A 16,297-nucleotide genomic window follows, 5' to 3' on the forward strand; every position below is an offset into this window, starting at 1 on the left:
AACCAGTGAGGCAAACTGAGTGTAAAATTAAATAATTACATAATACCTATAATGTATAGCAATAGTTTCCAAAACAAAATTTATGACGTTATAAGAATTTCAATATACACTCTTTTCCCATTTTAATACACGAAATATTTTAAAGCTGAAACAGTTATAATAAAATTTCGAACATACCAAATCATTCTTTTTTCAATTCAAACCATTTTTTGGCAATTCGTTTTATTTCAAATCACAGTTTTAGCAACGATTTAAGCTTCGGGTACAGGATATAGGAATAGATTCCATACAGGGTTCTGTCTTGGCAGCACCGTATTTTCCTGTTTTCTCCTTTTTTCTTTCTTCCTCTAAAGAAATTCAGACAAGTGTTATTTTTGTAACTTTTATGTGAAATTTTCCCGTACTTGTAGCACAGTTCTTTAGCAGCTTAACAATAAAACGTTTCAAACATGTGTGTGTGTTTTGATGTGATTTTTAACTATAACACTTGAATTGGAACTTTTGAACATGAGCACAACAATACTAATATATATGTTTCAATAGAAGCTTAAATAAACAAATTAATACGAGATTCAAACATTAATTTAAGCTTTCAATTTCACGTTTTAGATTTTAAAAAATCATCTTTATAAATAAATCATTATTTTCTTGAAAAAAAACCCAATAAAAGCCGACTAACAAGTAAATCTTTGAAGTATAAATTGATGTAATAAATAAGACATCTTGTGTAAAGCAAGTTAAAAAATAATAATAATAAAATAAAATTGGGTGAACAATTTATTATTTAGGGCCTATTTGGTACTGATTCTTAGAATCAATTTTTTAACTGTTAGAAAGAAAAGTGAGTCTCACCTATAGGTGAAGACGTTAAAAATGATAACCGACCATTTCAAGTAATGGTCAAAAAATTAATTTTTTGGCTTGAAAAATCAGAACCAAACATGAGATTAATATAAAGGCTGAACAATGCGAGTTGATTTCAAATGATTTTTAATTATCGAAATCTAAATCGAATCATTTTCAAACAAATTGATTCTATTATGAAACAACCGAAACATAAATCATGTGGAACCAAGTCAGTCAATTTCAGAATCGTGATTTGAATTCGATTTGATCGTGTGTTTATTCACCCTTATAATATCTTGTTTTCACGTTAACAGTGCACCCAAAAACCTTCTCCTTAATCTTCACAAATCCTTAAAAAGTACAAACTCTACAATATTGGTAATATAGACCCCAAATTCAAAAATAAATAAATAATAATAATAACATCACATTTTGAATAGAATTAAACTAGCACACACTTAGGGTATGTTTGATTACATTTATTTTTTGTAGAAAATATCAGTTTTCCACCCAAATTCCTACTTGAATTGTTTGATTGCTATTTTTTTCCATGGAAAACATTTTCCAACTTTTGAAAATATGCCTAATTTTTCTTGTTTTTAAGGAAAACATTTTCCTTGGGTAGAGGTGGTTTTTATTTTCCACAAAAGATGGAAAATATTTTCTTTTCGAAGTGATATTTTTCATGTCAATCAAACACACTCTTAGTGTACATTAAATTTGACACTTCTTGTTGACCAAATCTGTATCATTGATAATTTAAATTGGTGTTAAAATCAATGTTTAAAAAACTATCACTTCACAACAATGTCAGATCTAGAGCCTGCTTGAGTCCCATTTTTATTTTTGCAAAATGCATTTTAGAATAGTATTTTGATGAAAATGTGTGGTTAAAAATAAGGAGAATTTTTGAGTATGCGTGTCATAATATTTTATTGAAAAATGTGTGATTGAAAATAAGAAAGAAAAAATGTACTCTAAAAATAATGAGAACCAAACAAGGGATTAATGTCAACAAAGAGATATATGTAGCATAATTATTTTGAATAATGCTTTGTTGGGTGGGCCTGGGCCGACCTAATCTCGTCACCTATAAGATTTAGTGGAAATTACAATTTTCTAGACATTTCAAGATCACAATTTAGAAATCAGGTTGGAATGTGTTTTATTCCAAATTCAGGTATTGATTTAACTAATACTATTAATATAAAATATATTAACCCTAATTTCGAACCCTAAAATTCAATTTCTCTTTATCTTCTCTCCTCTCTGGCTGTCGTCGGAAATCGTCGCTACCACTACACTGCCAGCACCACCATCGGCATCACACTCGGCCACCTCACCATATCTACCACAACAAAACCATCACACCCACCAAAAAAATCCCCAAACTTGCAGCTGTTGACTCCATCGTCTCTCCCACATGGCCGTCGAGCAGCAAGTGGCACTCACTAAAATCTCCTCCGAAGGTCGTTGTGCGGTGGTGTTTCGCTACGAGCGCTTACTGGGATCTCCTCCACACGATGACCTCGAGCAGCACAACGTCACCATTGCGACTTCTTGTGTAGCGTCGTTGCAACGCAGGTCGACGGTGGTTGTTTTTGTTATTATTTTCATGTTACTTGTGGGTGGTTTTACTTGTTTTCGAATTTGCAAATGGTTGTTTTTAGTGGTGGTTGTGGTGGTGAGGTGGTAGTGGCGTTGGTGGTTGTTGAGTGGTGGTGTTGCCATGGGGGCTATGAAAGGGAAAGTCTTGGTTGCCAAAGGCACGATAAGTTGGTGTTGGTGTGATGGTGACGGTGGCAACTGTGGCGGTGGCGGTGGCGGGGGCGGGGGCGGAGGTGGTGTAGGTTTAGATCTGGTTGGTGGTGCTCGTGACAATGGTGAGGTGGTGATTTTGATGATAGTGGTATTGTGTTATTGTTATTGTTGGTGGTGGTTGTGACGGCGACGATGGCGGTGGAGGTGGTGACGACAGTAACAGTGACAGGATTGGACAAAGAGTATTTGTGACCAACTATTTGGACGATTTGTGATGAAGTATAGGTGGTGGATCGAGATCGAGTTCGGCTGTTTGGGTGTATATGACCAATTATTTGATTCTTTGTGACCAATTATTAAAATGTGACCTTAAAATTCGATAATTTGTAATTGAAAAAATATTCTGTGATCAACAAATTTGAAAATACGTAATTGATAGATAAATTGTGACTTATAATTTTTTTTTATCTGTAACCAATGATAAAATCTCTGACCTATAAAATTTTTGATTTGTATGTGATCAATAATTAAGTTGTGACTTATAATTATATACATGTTACCAATAATTGTATCACTATAACCTTATTATATTTAGGCTATGTTTGATCACATTTTTTCAAAAAAATACATTCTTAAACAGTGATTTGATATCATTTCAACCACACATTCTTCAATAAAATAATATTACACGCAAATTAAAAAATTTTCTTTATTTTTTAACCATACATTTTTAATCAATACACTGTTAAAAAATGCATTCTTAGAAATATAATGTGACTCAAACAAGGACTTAATTAATAAATATTTTTAATTCATTAGCTAATACCTGGTTTATGCATTTTTAAATTTAAAATTTGATTTTTGAATTGTCCATACTTAGCTCCTGTTTCCCCCTATTAATTTTCATTCCATTATATTTTATTTTTCTCTCTCTTATTTTCAACCACACAATTTTTCATACAATAATATTACACGTAAATCGAAAAATTTTCCTTATTTTTCAACCGTTTATTTTTAAAAAAATATTATTTCACTCATTTTTATTTTCACAAAATGGATGTCAAACGGGGCTTAATACATGATTTGTGAACTTTTTTCCTAAGCTTTATCCACGACTCCACGTAGAGCATGTAGACGTGACCCAAGTCGGCGAATAAGTGAATCTCCTCCCATTTTGGAAACTTCTAATTCTCGATTCTGTATTCAATTATTTTCCCGTAAAATCGGTCCAAATTAAGTATATTCTCTCCCTCTTACTGCGCTCTGCCCACCAACCATTAATCAATTTCTGTACAGACGCAGATCTATTCACCCTCTTCATCCATTCTTCTGAATTTTTAAGGTCAGATCCCTGATTTTTTTTACTTTTCACCCCATTTTTTTTACTTTTAATTTGTTCAGCTATATTTTCCTTAATGGTATTTGAGGGAATGTTAGTATGTTTAATTGATTTAATTCAAGAGGTGTGGATTCATTTCGAATTTACCCAGTTTTCATATCATTTCATAATCGAATGCAGATGAAGAAAAGAGGCTTTCGTTTTTAACATATTACAAAATTTAATTCTTTTTTGCTGGTTGATTCTTAACTTTTCAGTTTTTTCACGTTGAAAACAAATTACAGGTAACTTGTGAAAGTTGAAGAATCAATGGCGGTTACCATGAAACAAACGTCTCTAACAGTAGCAACATTGGGTTTGCTATCCTTCATTTTCGGTGTTATTGCTGAAAACAAGAAGGTTTGTATTCTCATCTCAATTAAAATGAAAATTTCGATACTCATTTGTTTTTATATTTTGATCTATCAATTCGATGGTGTTATTGGTATTTACATTGGTGTTCAATTCTAATTGGCTGGATCATTGTCTCTGTTTGTTATTGATACTTAGCCCCTATTTTGTAAGTATAGATCAAAATCAAAGTTCCTCAACTTTTCAAACTACACATTTCATCAACTTCTATAAAAATCTACTAAAAATCTGATTTTAATCTCCATCAAACAAGGGCTTAGATTACATTTGAATATTTGTCTTGTTCTTTTGTACATTGATTTATATTCAATCCTCACTTGGATTTTGCAGCCTGAATCTGGAACTACAATAACAGGGAAGGGCATTGTCATTTGCAAATATCCTTATGATCCCAGTATTGTCTTGGGGTGGTTATCCGTTGTATTTCTTGCTGCCTCTACTGCAGCTGGTTATTTTTCTTTATTTTATGACTACAAAGGAAAGAAAATTCCGCAGGCTGCTTTATTCCAAAACACGAGCTTCCTCGTGTTCTTCAATATTGCTCTGTGAGTAATCCTTCTCTCGATCTGCACACAAGTTACACTATTGCCTTCATATTATGTTTGACGTTCTCTGTATACTCTTGTCGGGGAAGAACTGCTGAAACTACAAGGGTTTTGGGTGTCAAGATGAATGTTGTAAGCAGAAAGTTACTAATTAACTTGATATCGACTTGCACCAAAGCGATATACACAACTTCTCTAAGAGTATCTTAGAGTTTCTTTCCTTTCTACCATCTATGATTTTCACTCAATTTCTCTATTTTGATATAGCATACACCATTCTAATTCTCAGCATGATCCTCTGTTTCAAGAACTTATATATTGAGATCAATGTTTTATGTTAATGAATCTTTTAATTTGACATTTGAAATAAATAACTATGTTTGTCCACCAAAATTGGAATTAAATTATTCATATTGGCATTGTCACAATTAGTAATTTAAGTAATAGGACATAAGTTATGAAAACTTGTGCTCTTACTTTGCTCGTCTGCTGAAATTGTAGGGGAACAACTGGATTAGCTGCAGCTTTGCTGTTATGGCCGACAATCTCCGAGCAGCTCCACCATGTTCGCAATGTTCATCACAATCTACAAAACGAATGCCCTACGGCCAAAACAGGTCTTCTTGGAGGAGGTGCCTTTCTTTCTCTGGACTCGACCCTCTTCTGGTTGGTTGCCTTGATGTTAGCTGATAATACTCGAGAGGATTACTTTGAAGATGCTGCATATGAACCTGTAAAGGTCACTGCTTAAATGGAGTTCTTCCCATAAAGAAGACTTGCAGACTTTAGCTTTTGGCATTTCCTCTTATGCACCGGAAAATATTAATCTTTATTTAAGAATGAAGGGAAATGAACTGAAAGCCTAAATAATTAACTAAATAATCGATTATTATTACCATTTTGTCGTAGATTATCTCCTTTCTTCTCTTCATCTTGTTCCATCAGGTAGCAATGCACACAATAAAGCTATATTTTGGTCGAGCGTGAGATGAATCTACATCATTCAAAATAGAGCATTCTGCTAAGTTAAATGGGATACCTCTAAAGGAAATTAGAAAAACATGAAATTAGTGCCCACTGTGAGAGATTGGGACAAATAGATAATTTAGTTTAGCCCAAGTTAGAGCTCCATTTATTAAGTCCTCGATTGGTTTAGTTAAAACTTAGATTTTTAATAAATTTTGATAAAAGTTGTAAATCTCATGAAATAGATTGTTACGGCCTTAGCGTGGGGTTCCCACACTACGTCAAAGCATGATGAGGCTATTCTAATCGAACTCCTTTTGGGTAACCGAACCAATGTGTTTACCGATCCCACTAGTTTATATTGACCCCACGAGAAAGAACCGAGCTATAGGGAGAGGTGAGGCCACAAAAGGAACTCAACTCAAGATCTTCCAAACAATCTATAATATGTGATTGATGTGGCAATTCACTGTTGCCATTGCCATTTTCAACCCATCAAGTCAAGTCTAAAGCCGTAGGCTAGACATTATGGATGGTAAAATGATATTGACATTTAATGCTTATGATTTATTCATGTCTTTGACAAGAGGTATCAGCTACACGGATGAGGCCACATGCCTCCTCATCCGAGGACTTCCATTCATCTTTTTCTACCATAAAAACTCACACTTAATGTCATTTTAAGATAATGCAAATTTAGACTCTCACTATATTACATATCAATCTCCAAAGCCAATCCCTTTTTACATTGGAGGTACAAAATTCGAGGTCAACATATGTGATAAAAATCAATTATTATTTTAACTTGGATTTTTATCAACTTTTTTAGCTAAACCAAATAAGATTAAACATGAAAGATGATATATACCACTCTTTTGGCAATTACTAAAGGATTGCCTTACAAAAACAAATGACGGCAACTAAAAAGCTCGAACTTGCCTCGAGAGAAGATTTTGATGGACTACAATTGTTACACTTTTCAAAAGTTAGGCGTATATTTAACTACGATTGATTAAAATAATAATAATAATAATAATAATAATTTGAGAGTTGTTCAATTGATCTAATTCATTCCATAGTTACGAGGTTAAGACCCTGTCTGGTGTAGCTAAAAATAAATTTTTTAATAAATTTGGATATAAGTTAATAAAACGTCTGTTAAAAAATTGATAATAGTATTGGTAACATAAATATATGTTTAAAATTAATTGTTTATTTTAACTTAAATTTTTATCAAAATATAAAACTACCCCAAATAGGAATTCGGCAATTCCATTTTTCACTAGAAATTTGAAGTACAAATAGGACTAGTCTTTTGAATAATGTAGACCATTAAAATGAATGTGATCTTAATGGAGATTAGAAGACTTGACAAAAATTAGATATACTTAGGAAGTGCCCTTATTTGGTGGGGATTTAAAATTAGAATTTTAGTAAATTTCGATAGAAGATGATGAAATGTGTGGTTGAAAAGTTGTGAAACTCATAAAATATGTGGTTAAAATTAATTTTTGACTTTGACTTAAATGATAATCTAGATTTTAATTTGTACCAACTTCTTTTCCTATCTAGTTCAGCATCAGTTTGGTGGAGCAAAAACTATGAACATATTCTGGAAAACTTAAAATTCATCTGACATGAAGATTAAAAATTGATTAAAACAAATGGACGACCTGATCAATCAAGTGATGAATGTGTGCAAACATTAGTAGAGAGAAATGAGGTCCGTACAAGTAACATAACCTTTTGTCTATTGACGAAAAATATATTTCGATTTAATCTCATCACAAGTTTACGGTTCGTTTGAGTCCAAGTATCATTCCACAGAAATTGTATTAATTTAAATTCAAATTATCTTCGCCTTAACCAAAACAGTAGAAATTTGTGATTTTTTTGGATAAATTAAGTGATCTACTCATGAATGCAAACCCGAATTTAACTAAAATAAATACAAAATCTAAATTAAATGCAAGTTTTTTTTTATAAAAATATGATAAAGAAACGCATACTAAAATCCTGAATCCCCTTATATCAATCCCCTTTAACTCGAATTTTCTGAATTTGACAACACGATTCGATTATGAAGATCAATATTCGCAATTTGTTTAACAATTTCTTTCGAGTAAAATTAGACATATTTTTACATGTGACCCAATTATATTTTTATGACAGATGCGAATATATAAAAATGCATTAAAGATTTATGAGTACTTAGAGGTCGTGTAAAGCATAGGGGTATATTTATATTCCCTATTGGACTATACGGTAATTGACACAATGTCTAACTTATTTTTCATCTCTCGAGGGTAAAACGAGTCACAAAACTCATACAACTATTGCGCATATAATTGTAGAGAAAATAAAATTCATGTCAATCATTCAATAATTAAAAAGGTATTTTAACGTCAAAATAAATAAAATTTAAAATTTAAAAGTTCATAATATAAGGTTCATCGCAAATCTTATTACCAAATAATTTAGCCTAACAAAATGTTGAGATTAAACCAAGAAAAGATAAAGGGTATAACCAAAATCAATCAAACGTGAATCGTGATTAATCACCGCTCAATTTGCACTCCCAATCATTGACTTTGGTTTCATTCCGGCGTCCCAGCCGCCAATTGAATTCTTCAATTGAGAGACCAATTTTAAGCCTCTTCAGCCTCCAATTGAGCCGCCGTTTCTCCTCCCTTTTCTCCCTGTGTGTAATATCTATATATGTGTGTATATACACTCAACGGCCAGCTACCATTTTTTTCTTCAAGCAGCCTCCCTTTTTTGGTCCAAAACAAATCCTCCAATTCCGATTCCATTGCTACTGGTCTAGGCCTAATTAAGTTTTCAAAGTGAAAATTACATAGTACTTAAATTTTCAAATTCAAAATTTAGAATGAAATTTATTTATGCAAAAATCAAGTATTATATATAGTTAATCCACCCAACTTAAAGCCCTAATCATTTCCTCAATGCAATCCTGTCTCCTCATTCTCACTCTACAGACTTTCCCTTCTCTCTATAACAATTCTGAAATTGCCATAGGAGATTCATCATCAATGACGTTCACGACGTCGCACTATGGCAGCGACGCTCTGAAGACTGGCACCAATTCTAGTGTGAGATCGGCATTGCTGCAAGGGTCGCAATGCCTCCTTTTCTTGGACTCACGAATGTGAGCGTCGTTTCGATTTTTAGCAGCGACGGCCTCGTCCATTGCCGCCGGTGATGGTGGCGCTGTGAACTCCGCTACCTTGTGTTTTTTTTTCTTTTTTTTCTTTTTTTCTTTTTTTTTGAGTTTTGGACCTTGTGTTTGTGGTGGTTTTTGTTGGTAGTTGGTGGTGTTTTCCAAAGTGGTGATGTTGGTGGTGTTCTTCAGTTGTTGGAGCAGTGGTGGTGGTCGTGTTTTAGTTGTGTTAGGGAAATTTGGTGGTTATTGTTGGTAGTGGAACTGGCAATGGTGGTAGTGTTGACAACAAGATGGTGGTCGACGACGATGACGAGTTGGGGATGGTGGAAAGTGGCGATGGTGGCAGTGGAGGTAATGGTGGAAATTGATAACAATTATGGATTACATAAAATATGTGTTTAAAATCAATTGTGGAGTCGCTAACTTCAATTTAAATTGTTGTTTTTATTTAATTTGACTATATAATTTATGTCTATGCTTTACTAATAAAATTTTAATATGATAATTACACTAATACATTCTCATCATTAAGGGTAAAAATGACATTTTAAATACCGTAATAGCTTTTGGCATGATCATGCCAAACACAAGTAAAAGCTCTTCCGGAAGAAAAAACTCTTTTAAAATTAGTTACCAAACGCTAACTCAAAAGCTCGGACTTCTGCTTCTCTTCTTCTACTTGTCAAAAGCATCAGCAGAAGCTATCCCAAACGGGCCCGTAATGTGACCAACTATTTCCCCTATTACTAATTATTTGATTACTTGTGACCTTAAAATTTAATAATTGTGACCAACAAATCCTAAAATATATGATCGATAAATAAACTGTTACATAATTTTTTCATCTTTGACTAATTAAATAAAATGTAACCTATAAATTTTTTAATTTGTGATCTCCAAATAATCTGTGATCAATTAATTTGATAATACGTAACAAGTAAATAAATTTGTGACTTATAATTATAAATTTGTGACCATTAATGATATAAATGTTGCCTTATTATTTTCAATTAATAAAATATATTCAATTAAAAAATGAAAACGGATTTTTGCATTTTCAAAACTGTAGACATAAAAATTGAATTGTCAATACTTGATACCTTAATTGTGAATTTTTCACTATCATTAATCTGAGACCCAATTAGTTGCAATTTAACTTCCAAGCCCTCAATTCTTCCATGTAATTCAAGTCAATCATTTTTTTTTTTTTCAGTTTCTCCTCGATTTTGATCCTCCAACTTTTATTCAAGTGAAATTTAGTCCACGAACTTCTACTTAACGGCCAATTAATCCTTCTTTTCTTTTCAATTGCTTCAAAACGGGTCAAATACTAAAACAAACAAAAATTAACCCAAGTTAAGCAAAATTCAATAATTTGATGATATAAAAATTTAATAATACGGCACAAATTGCAGTTATCATTTATAAAGGACACAGAACCAACTCTAACACAACAAAAGGCAGAGCATCTGATTAGAAGCCTTCATTGTCCCCATTAAGCTAGGTTCATAAGCAAGATCATCTACATCAATAAACGTAAATATGACCACCGTAGACCTGTAAATACCGAGAAATCAATCCCTCCATTAGAATCAAACTACTTAATTTTCTAATATATACACCAACTTTTGACTTTTATTACATGCATTATGAAAAGCATCCGGCGGACAAAATAAAGCACTGATGTCAAAAGAGAGACTCAATCTTAACCAAATCTCACGCATTGATTTTTTAATCTTAAAAGGAGAATCTCACACAATAATTCTGTAAGAAATTAAATGACATCCAAAATTTAAAATTATGGAAAAAAAATAGACATGTTCCAACTGGGCAAGAATAAAATCATTGAGAACAAATGCAATGGCATATTTAAGCCAAATGTAGGCAATAGCCTCATCAAGGAACTAGCAATCTCTCTGAATTTATGCTACTAACATAATGAAATAGGTGTACTTACTGACCATTTGCACAGATCAAAGCTATTTCACTGTTGTATAAGTTGCTCATGTTTCAAAAAATATGATGATCCACTAAACACATACTTCTATTTTTTATTTCCCCACACAACCTGCATGTATTTGGGCGCAAAATTGTGTCAGCAAACGATTTTTCTCCAACCTTTTCCTTTCCCATTTGAATGATTACTTTTTAAACCGAATGAATCTCAAATGGGGTCTGAAGCACAAGGCTTATCCTGTTGTAGCTCGGTAAACCCATTATAGTTAATGGGTTCAGATATATATGAACAAGAAATACCGAGCAAACATGCGACAGTATCCTTTGGTCAAAATCATACATATACATCAAGAATGAATGATTCACCAATTAAATGGTTTGTCATGTCATCAGTGTTTAACATAAGCTAAACACCGATACTTATAGGAGATCATTTCCGACATTTACATTATGGGCATTAATGAGAGATGAAATGTAGCGTCAATGGACAATATGAAAAGTGAAAACATATTATACATATACAAGTATGAATATGTACACAATTCACGAATTACAGGCCATTAAACACGAGCTAATATAGGTGACTTACTGACCATTCACACATCGAATTGTTTGATGTGACTGGCTAATTGATCACCAATAATTACCAAGAAAACACCCATAAGTAATATAAAATCCAGCATGTTTAACATAAATGTTAGAGCTTACATGGTTTGCTAATCGGTCACAAGAAAATATGTAAATGGGGATAAATGGAAATTAAGCAAGTTGCAACCTCTGAACAAGTGATAATTACAGAACCAAATTAACCAATGCATAAAACAATTAAACAGATTTGGATATATGGCCCTAATTAGCAAGGTAAAATCTTTGAAATGTACAGACTATAGAGCATTGAAGAAATCATCAGAGCACCCAAAAAAATGAAAAAAAGTGGGAACTTGAACATAATTCGAAAGGCGCTACATTTAAAGATCAATGTACAACAACAGCGAAACTCGCCAATAAATGGGTATTCATATCCATAACAAGCACAACAGGAACTAAATAAATACGCACAGTAAGTAAAGGTACAACCCCCAAAACGTAGTGTGCAACACAGGTATACAAGCCAGAAGAGCAAATCACGCATGGAAATAAAAACTAATAATAATCAAGGTACAACCAAATGTGAGCGTAGAACTCTGGAACCATACAAATGGGCAAAATTAGCTGAGGTAAATCTTTAAACTTTGGCATACAAGCACCGAAGAAGACGATGAAATAGAAGGCGGCCGTACATGTTGAATGAAAGCAGATGAAGCATTTGAGACTAGGGTTTTAGTGTTGAAGTGCTATATATAGTAATGGCGGTGAAGGATCGATCCAGTTGCTAGGGTTTTTTGAGTTCGACTTAGACTACCAGGACGGAGTAAATTTCATTAATGCCCACGAATACCTCGGTTACATAACTTTATAAAATATTTCAGTTAGACCATTACGTTAATTTGGATTTTTTTATTTTTTTTAACTCCAGGATATTTGGTCTGAAATGAACCCCAAAGTAAAATATTTTATAAGTTCAATGATGAATCAATAATAAATTAAAGTTTTGTGACAAAAATGACACTAAAGTGCAAAGATTAATATTCATTAAAAAAAAAATTAAACATTGTATAAATAATTTCCCCCAAATGTGACTACTTCAAAGTACATTTTGTTTTCTCCTAGCCGGCTTGTATTTTCAACGTGAAAAAAATCTTAGAGTGTCTAAGATTGGACCAGGAGGGCCTCTTAACGCCTTCGGGTCCATGAAAGGAATAGTGTATCCGTTGGCACATTTTTCAGTAATTAATACACCTTGTAATCAATGTGACAATTTTTTCATCCTATTTTTTTTATTGGCATGCTTTAAAATGAGGGGTAAATATTTTGTCACAATCTTGGATTTGATCTTTTTCTTGTTTGTCTAAAAATATGATGATGACAGATAAGTAATTTTACTCTTAATAGAATTTTTCAATAAAACTGATCATTTTGAACAAGGCGTGTTAATTAGGATAAAACCCTCTGTCCCGGCTTGGCAGGCACCCCTCCAATAGGGGTGCCCCTGTTTTCAACCCTGTCCCCAAACCAAGACAGGGAGCAGAGCTCGTGTTAATTAATGGAAAATTGATGATCAAAATGTGGTGAAAAAAATGTTAGTGATACAAATGTGACGAGTAAATATATAGAATTGTCATGCTTTAAAACCGTCATTATGAACAAGACGTGCTAATTAATGAAGATTTGATAATCTTGTGGTGAAAAAAATGTTAGTGATATGAGTGTGACAACGAGTAAATATACAGAAATGTCATGCTAATAAAATGTGATGCCCTTGTAAAAAAATATGGTTTCAATATATTTAATCGAAGGAAAATGATAGAAGGTACATCAAATTAAGCTTAGCTCTCAATTAATTTAAGATCGACTATATCAATATTTTTTACTGTTGGGTTAATTGGTAACAAATACAGTGGAGTGAATTTGCAAACATCTTATTGAAAATCCAAACACTACTCTAGCAAAGAAAGGGTTACAGAGGGAGAAAGAAAGATCAAATAAAACCTGAAAAAGCATAGAGCCTCACAAAAGATTATAGAGAATTTTCATAAATATGACTAAATTTGAAAATTCACAAATAATAATAATAATAATTCTCACTAAAGATGTTCAAAAATGTCACTTTTTGATGTGAAAGTCCATATTACCATTAGTGACACATATTTGAGCATTTAATGCTAATTAATGCTTAATTTAAATATCACTAATGCTATGATGTGATAATTTAATTTGTGTACTATAAGAGCATAAACCAATTTCTTCTACCATTAAAAAAATCCTAGTTTTCTAACCATCTCTCAATTTCTTCGTCAAGAAGATATTACTATTGGATTGATCATCCATTTTAAGATGTTAATATATTAAAAATTGTTTATATTTTTTATCTTACAACTTAATACTTTTGAAATATTAAATACAACAATGTCATATTAATTCAAAATTTTCGAAATTATTTTTCATTAATTTGTTTGAATTTTCAAATCTTTTGGAATAAAGATATCAATATCCTCTACAAAATGTTGTGAGGAATTCCATATTCAATGAAATATTGAGTTATTTATTTGGGAAGTTAATGTCAAGTAATTGAGAATTGATTATCACCTTTAGCCCCTGTCTGGGGCATATTATTTGTTTCATTAAAATGAGAATTCTAGCTATTGCATATGCAGTTGGGCTCCACACAAGATATGAGAAGTCAATAAAACCGACTAGATGTTATGGTTAACTGTCAGAATTTTCATTTTTTGTCCAATAATGTGCCTCAAACAAGGGCTTAATGTTGTGAATAATTTCTTCCGATCAAACCCAATAAATGTTTTCAAGGATTGTCGTTTTAATGATTTACTATGCAAATTACTTGGGAAGAAGATTTTGTCATTTAGTAATACAATATTCATGATCATACTTAAGTGATGAAGAATTTGTTTCAATCATCCACATATATGCTTTTCGTCAGTTCCAACAGTTCAACTGTCTAACTCGACTTGCAAAAATCGTCAGGTTAGACATTTCAACTATCGATTTTGACTTTTGCTATTGTATGGATTTAAATATTTAAATGTGCCACTTTCATGCTATTAAATGCTGATATATTGATTGTACAGAACACTTACCATTATAATCTCAACTTTTCAGGTGTGAGTAATAATTTGAGATTCATTATGTCATATGGGAAAAAAATTGTTCATGTGGGTGACAAATAAAAGTAGAGAGGGGATAGATTCACCCACACAACATAAGCGATCCAGATACGAATGTACCTTATGAATCAAAAAATGCATTTGTTGTGATAGAGTTGGTCATAATCGGATCACATGTTCCAACCCTATTGTAGCACCACTCACGTATATAAGCTTGATGTCTGAAACTGGTTGGAATTGTATTCAGCACGATCGAATGATGGTGTTGTGTATTTTTAAATTAAATTATCATTTTTCGTTTCATTATCATTTGCAAACATTAGTCGTGTAGTAATAACTTCACAGCAAAGCTTTCATATAGATAGATTAAGTCATTATATTCTGATAGTTCAACTGTCGGTCCCGACAAAATATTTCTGTTCCTAACTTGTCCATGATTTTTTTTTTTTTTTTTTGCATGTCATAATGCTGCATTATATGTTCTGCATTCATATTATCACTGAAATTGCTTTACCATTTGAAGATATTAGTCGTGTTTAAGTTCAACAAGCAAAAGATTTCATCACATCCCGAAAGTGAAACTGTAAGTCCCAACGAAGGTTTTTGTCATTGTCGATGGTTGGTTGCAAACTTGACTACAAATGAGATACATAACGATATGCTATTGCACAACATTCTGTACAGACATTACCATATAAATCCATGACAAAATTATAATAAATAATTATAGTCGATGACGTACGCAAATTTTGCCCACATCAATGGTTGTTGAATTCTTAAAGATGCATAAGCACAAATATATACAACCACCAAAATGTGTTTAAAATCGAATTCTTAGAGAATTGTCCCTATTATTGTCATTTAGTATACAATCACCAATTAATGTTAATCATAGAATTAACAAAATTATTGGGGCACTAATTCTTGACCTTCTTTCTCCTCCCATTAGTGTATGGAGTCATGGTAGATATTATAGGAAAGCGAACACATGTTGATTGCGACCTCTTTGTGTTAACTGCATCATCGCCTTCAACGAGTACAGTGGTCGCCACTGGTATGTCAGGGACATCGCTTACGCAAAAGTAGTATGTCCGAATTATTTATCCAAAATGTCAAATAATAACATAACAACATTTGTAATATTAATGGACATGTCATCGATTCCTAATTTGTATATTAAGGAATAAGATGAGAATCTACAAAAACAAAGTACAACAACAAAGCAAAAAAGTCAGATATCTGTCAAAAATTCATAACTATCAAGACTTTCATTTTGATAAATTAAACAATTCACTTAAAATATTTTAAAACAGAGGATAATACGAAAAGATATCTCAGATGCACATAAATTGTAAAAATCAACACTCCCACGTGTAGGGCAAAGAAATGAACATAAAAGAGAACAAAAAGAATATTAATGAAGGAAGAGAATAGTTGAATCTCTATCAAACATAGTGGGCTAAATTCATAAATAATTTACATAAACCCTAATGTTAACATTTTTGTAGAACTAAAAACATAGACAACAAAAATCTAAAAACTAATGCATATTGTACCAATCCAA

The 16,297-nt window shown here is 32.3% G+C and overlaps 1 protein-coding gene across 1 annotated transcript; it reads left to right on the plus strand.

Annotated features, from left to right (window-relative positions):
• The first annotated feature begins 3,783 nt into the window (after positions 1–3,783).
• On the plus strand, positions 3,784–5,815 carry LOC111388029. Its single transcript, XM_023012687.1, has 4 exons — positions 3,784–3,949; positions 4,231–4,345; positions 4,688–4,902; positions 5,404–5,815. The coding sequence occupies exons 2-4, from the start codon at positions 4,256–4,258 to the stop codon at positions 5,651–5,653; spliced, it is 555 nt and encodes a 184-aa protein (XP_022868455.1). The 5' UTR covers positions 3,784–3,949; positions 4,231–4,255; the 3' UTR covers positions 5,654–5,815.
• Positions 5,816–16,297: the final 10,482 nt, after the last annotated feature.

The sequence above is a fragment of the Olea europaea genome, unplaced genomic scaffold (genome assembly GCF_002742605.1).
Source record: "Olea europaea var. sylvestris unplaced genomic scaffold, O_europaea_v1 scaffold447, whole genome shotgun sequence".
Lineage (NCBI taxonomy): Eukaryota > Viridiplantae > Streptophyta > Magnoliopsida > Lamiales > Oleaceae > Olea > Olea europaea.

What these genes read in the sequence shown, in the direction of transcription:
- LOC111388029 (XM_023012687.1), top strand. Translation starts at nt 4,256, where the DNA reads ATGGCGGTTACCATGAAACAAACGTCTCTAACAGTAGCAACATTGGGT. An exon ending in TTATTGCTGAAAACAAGAAG is followed by an intron (nt 4,346 to 4,687) that starts GTTTGTATTCTC and finishes TGGATTTTGCAG; the next exon opens with CCTGAATCTGGAACTACAAT. An exon ending in GTGTTCTTCAATATTGCTCT is followed by an intron (nt 4,903 to 5,403) that starts GTGAGTAATCCT and finishes CTGAAATTGTAG; the next exon opens with GGGAACAACTGGATTAGCTG.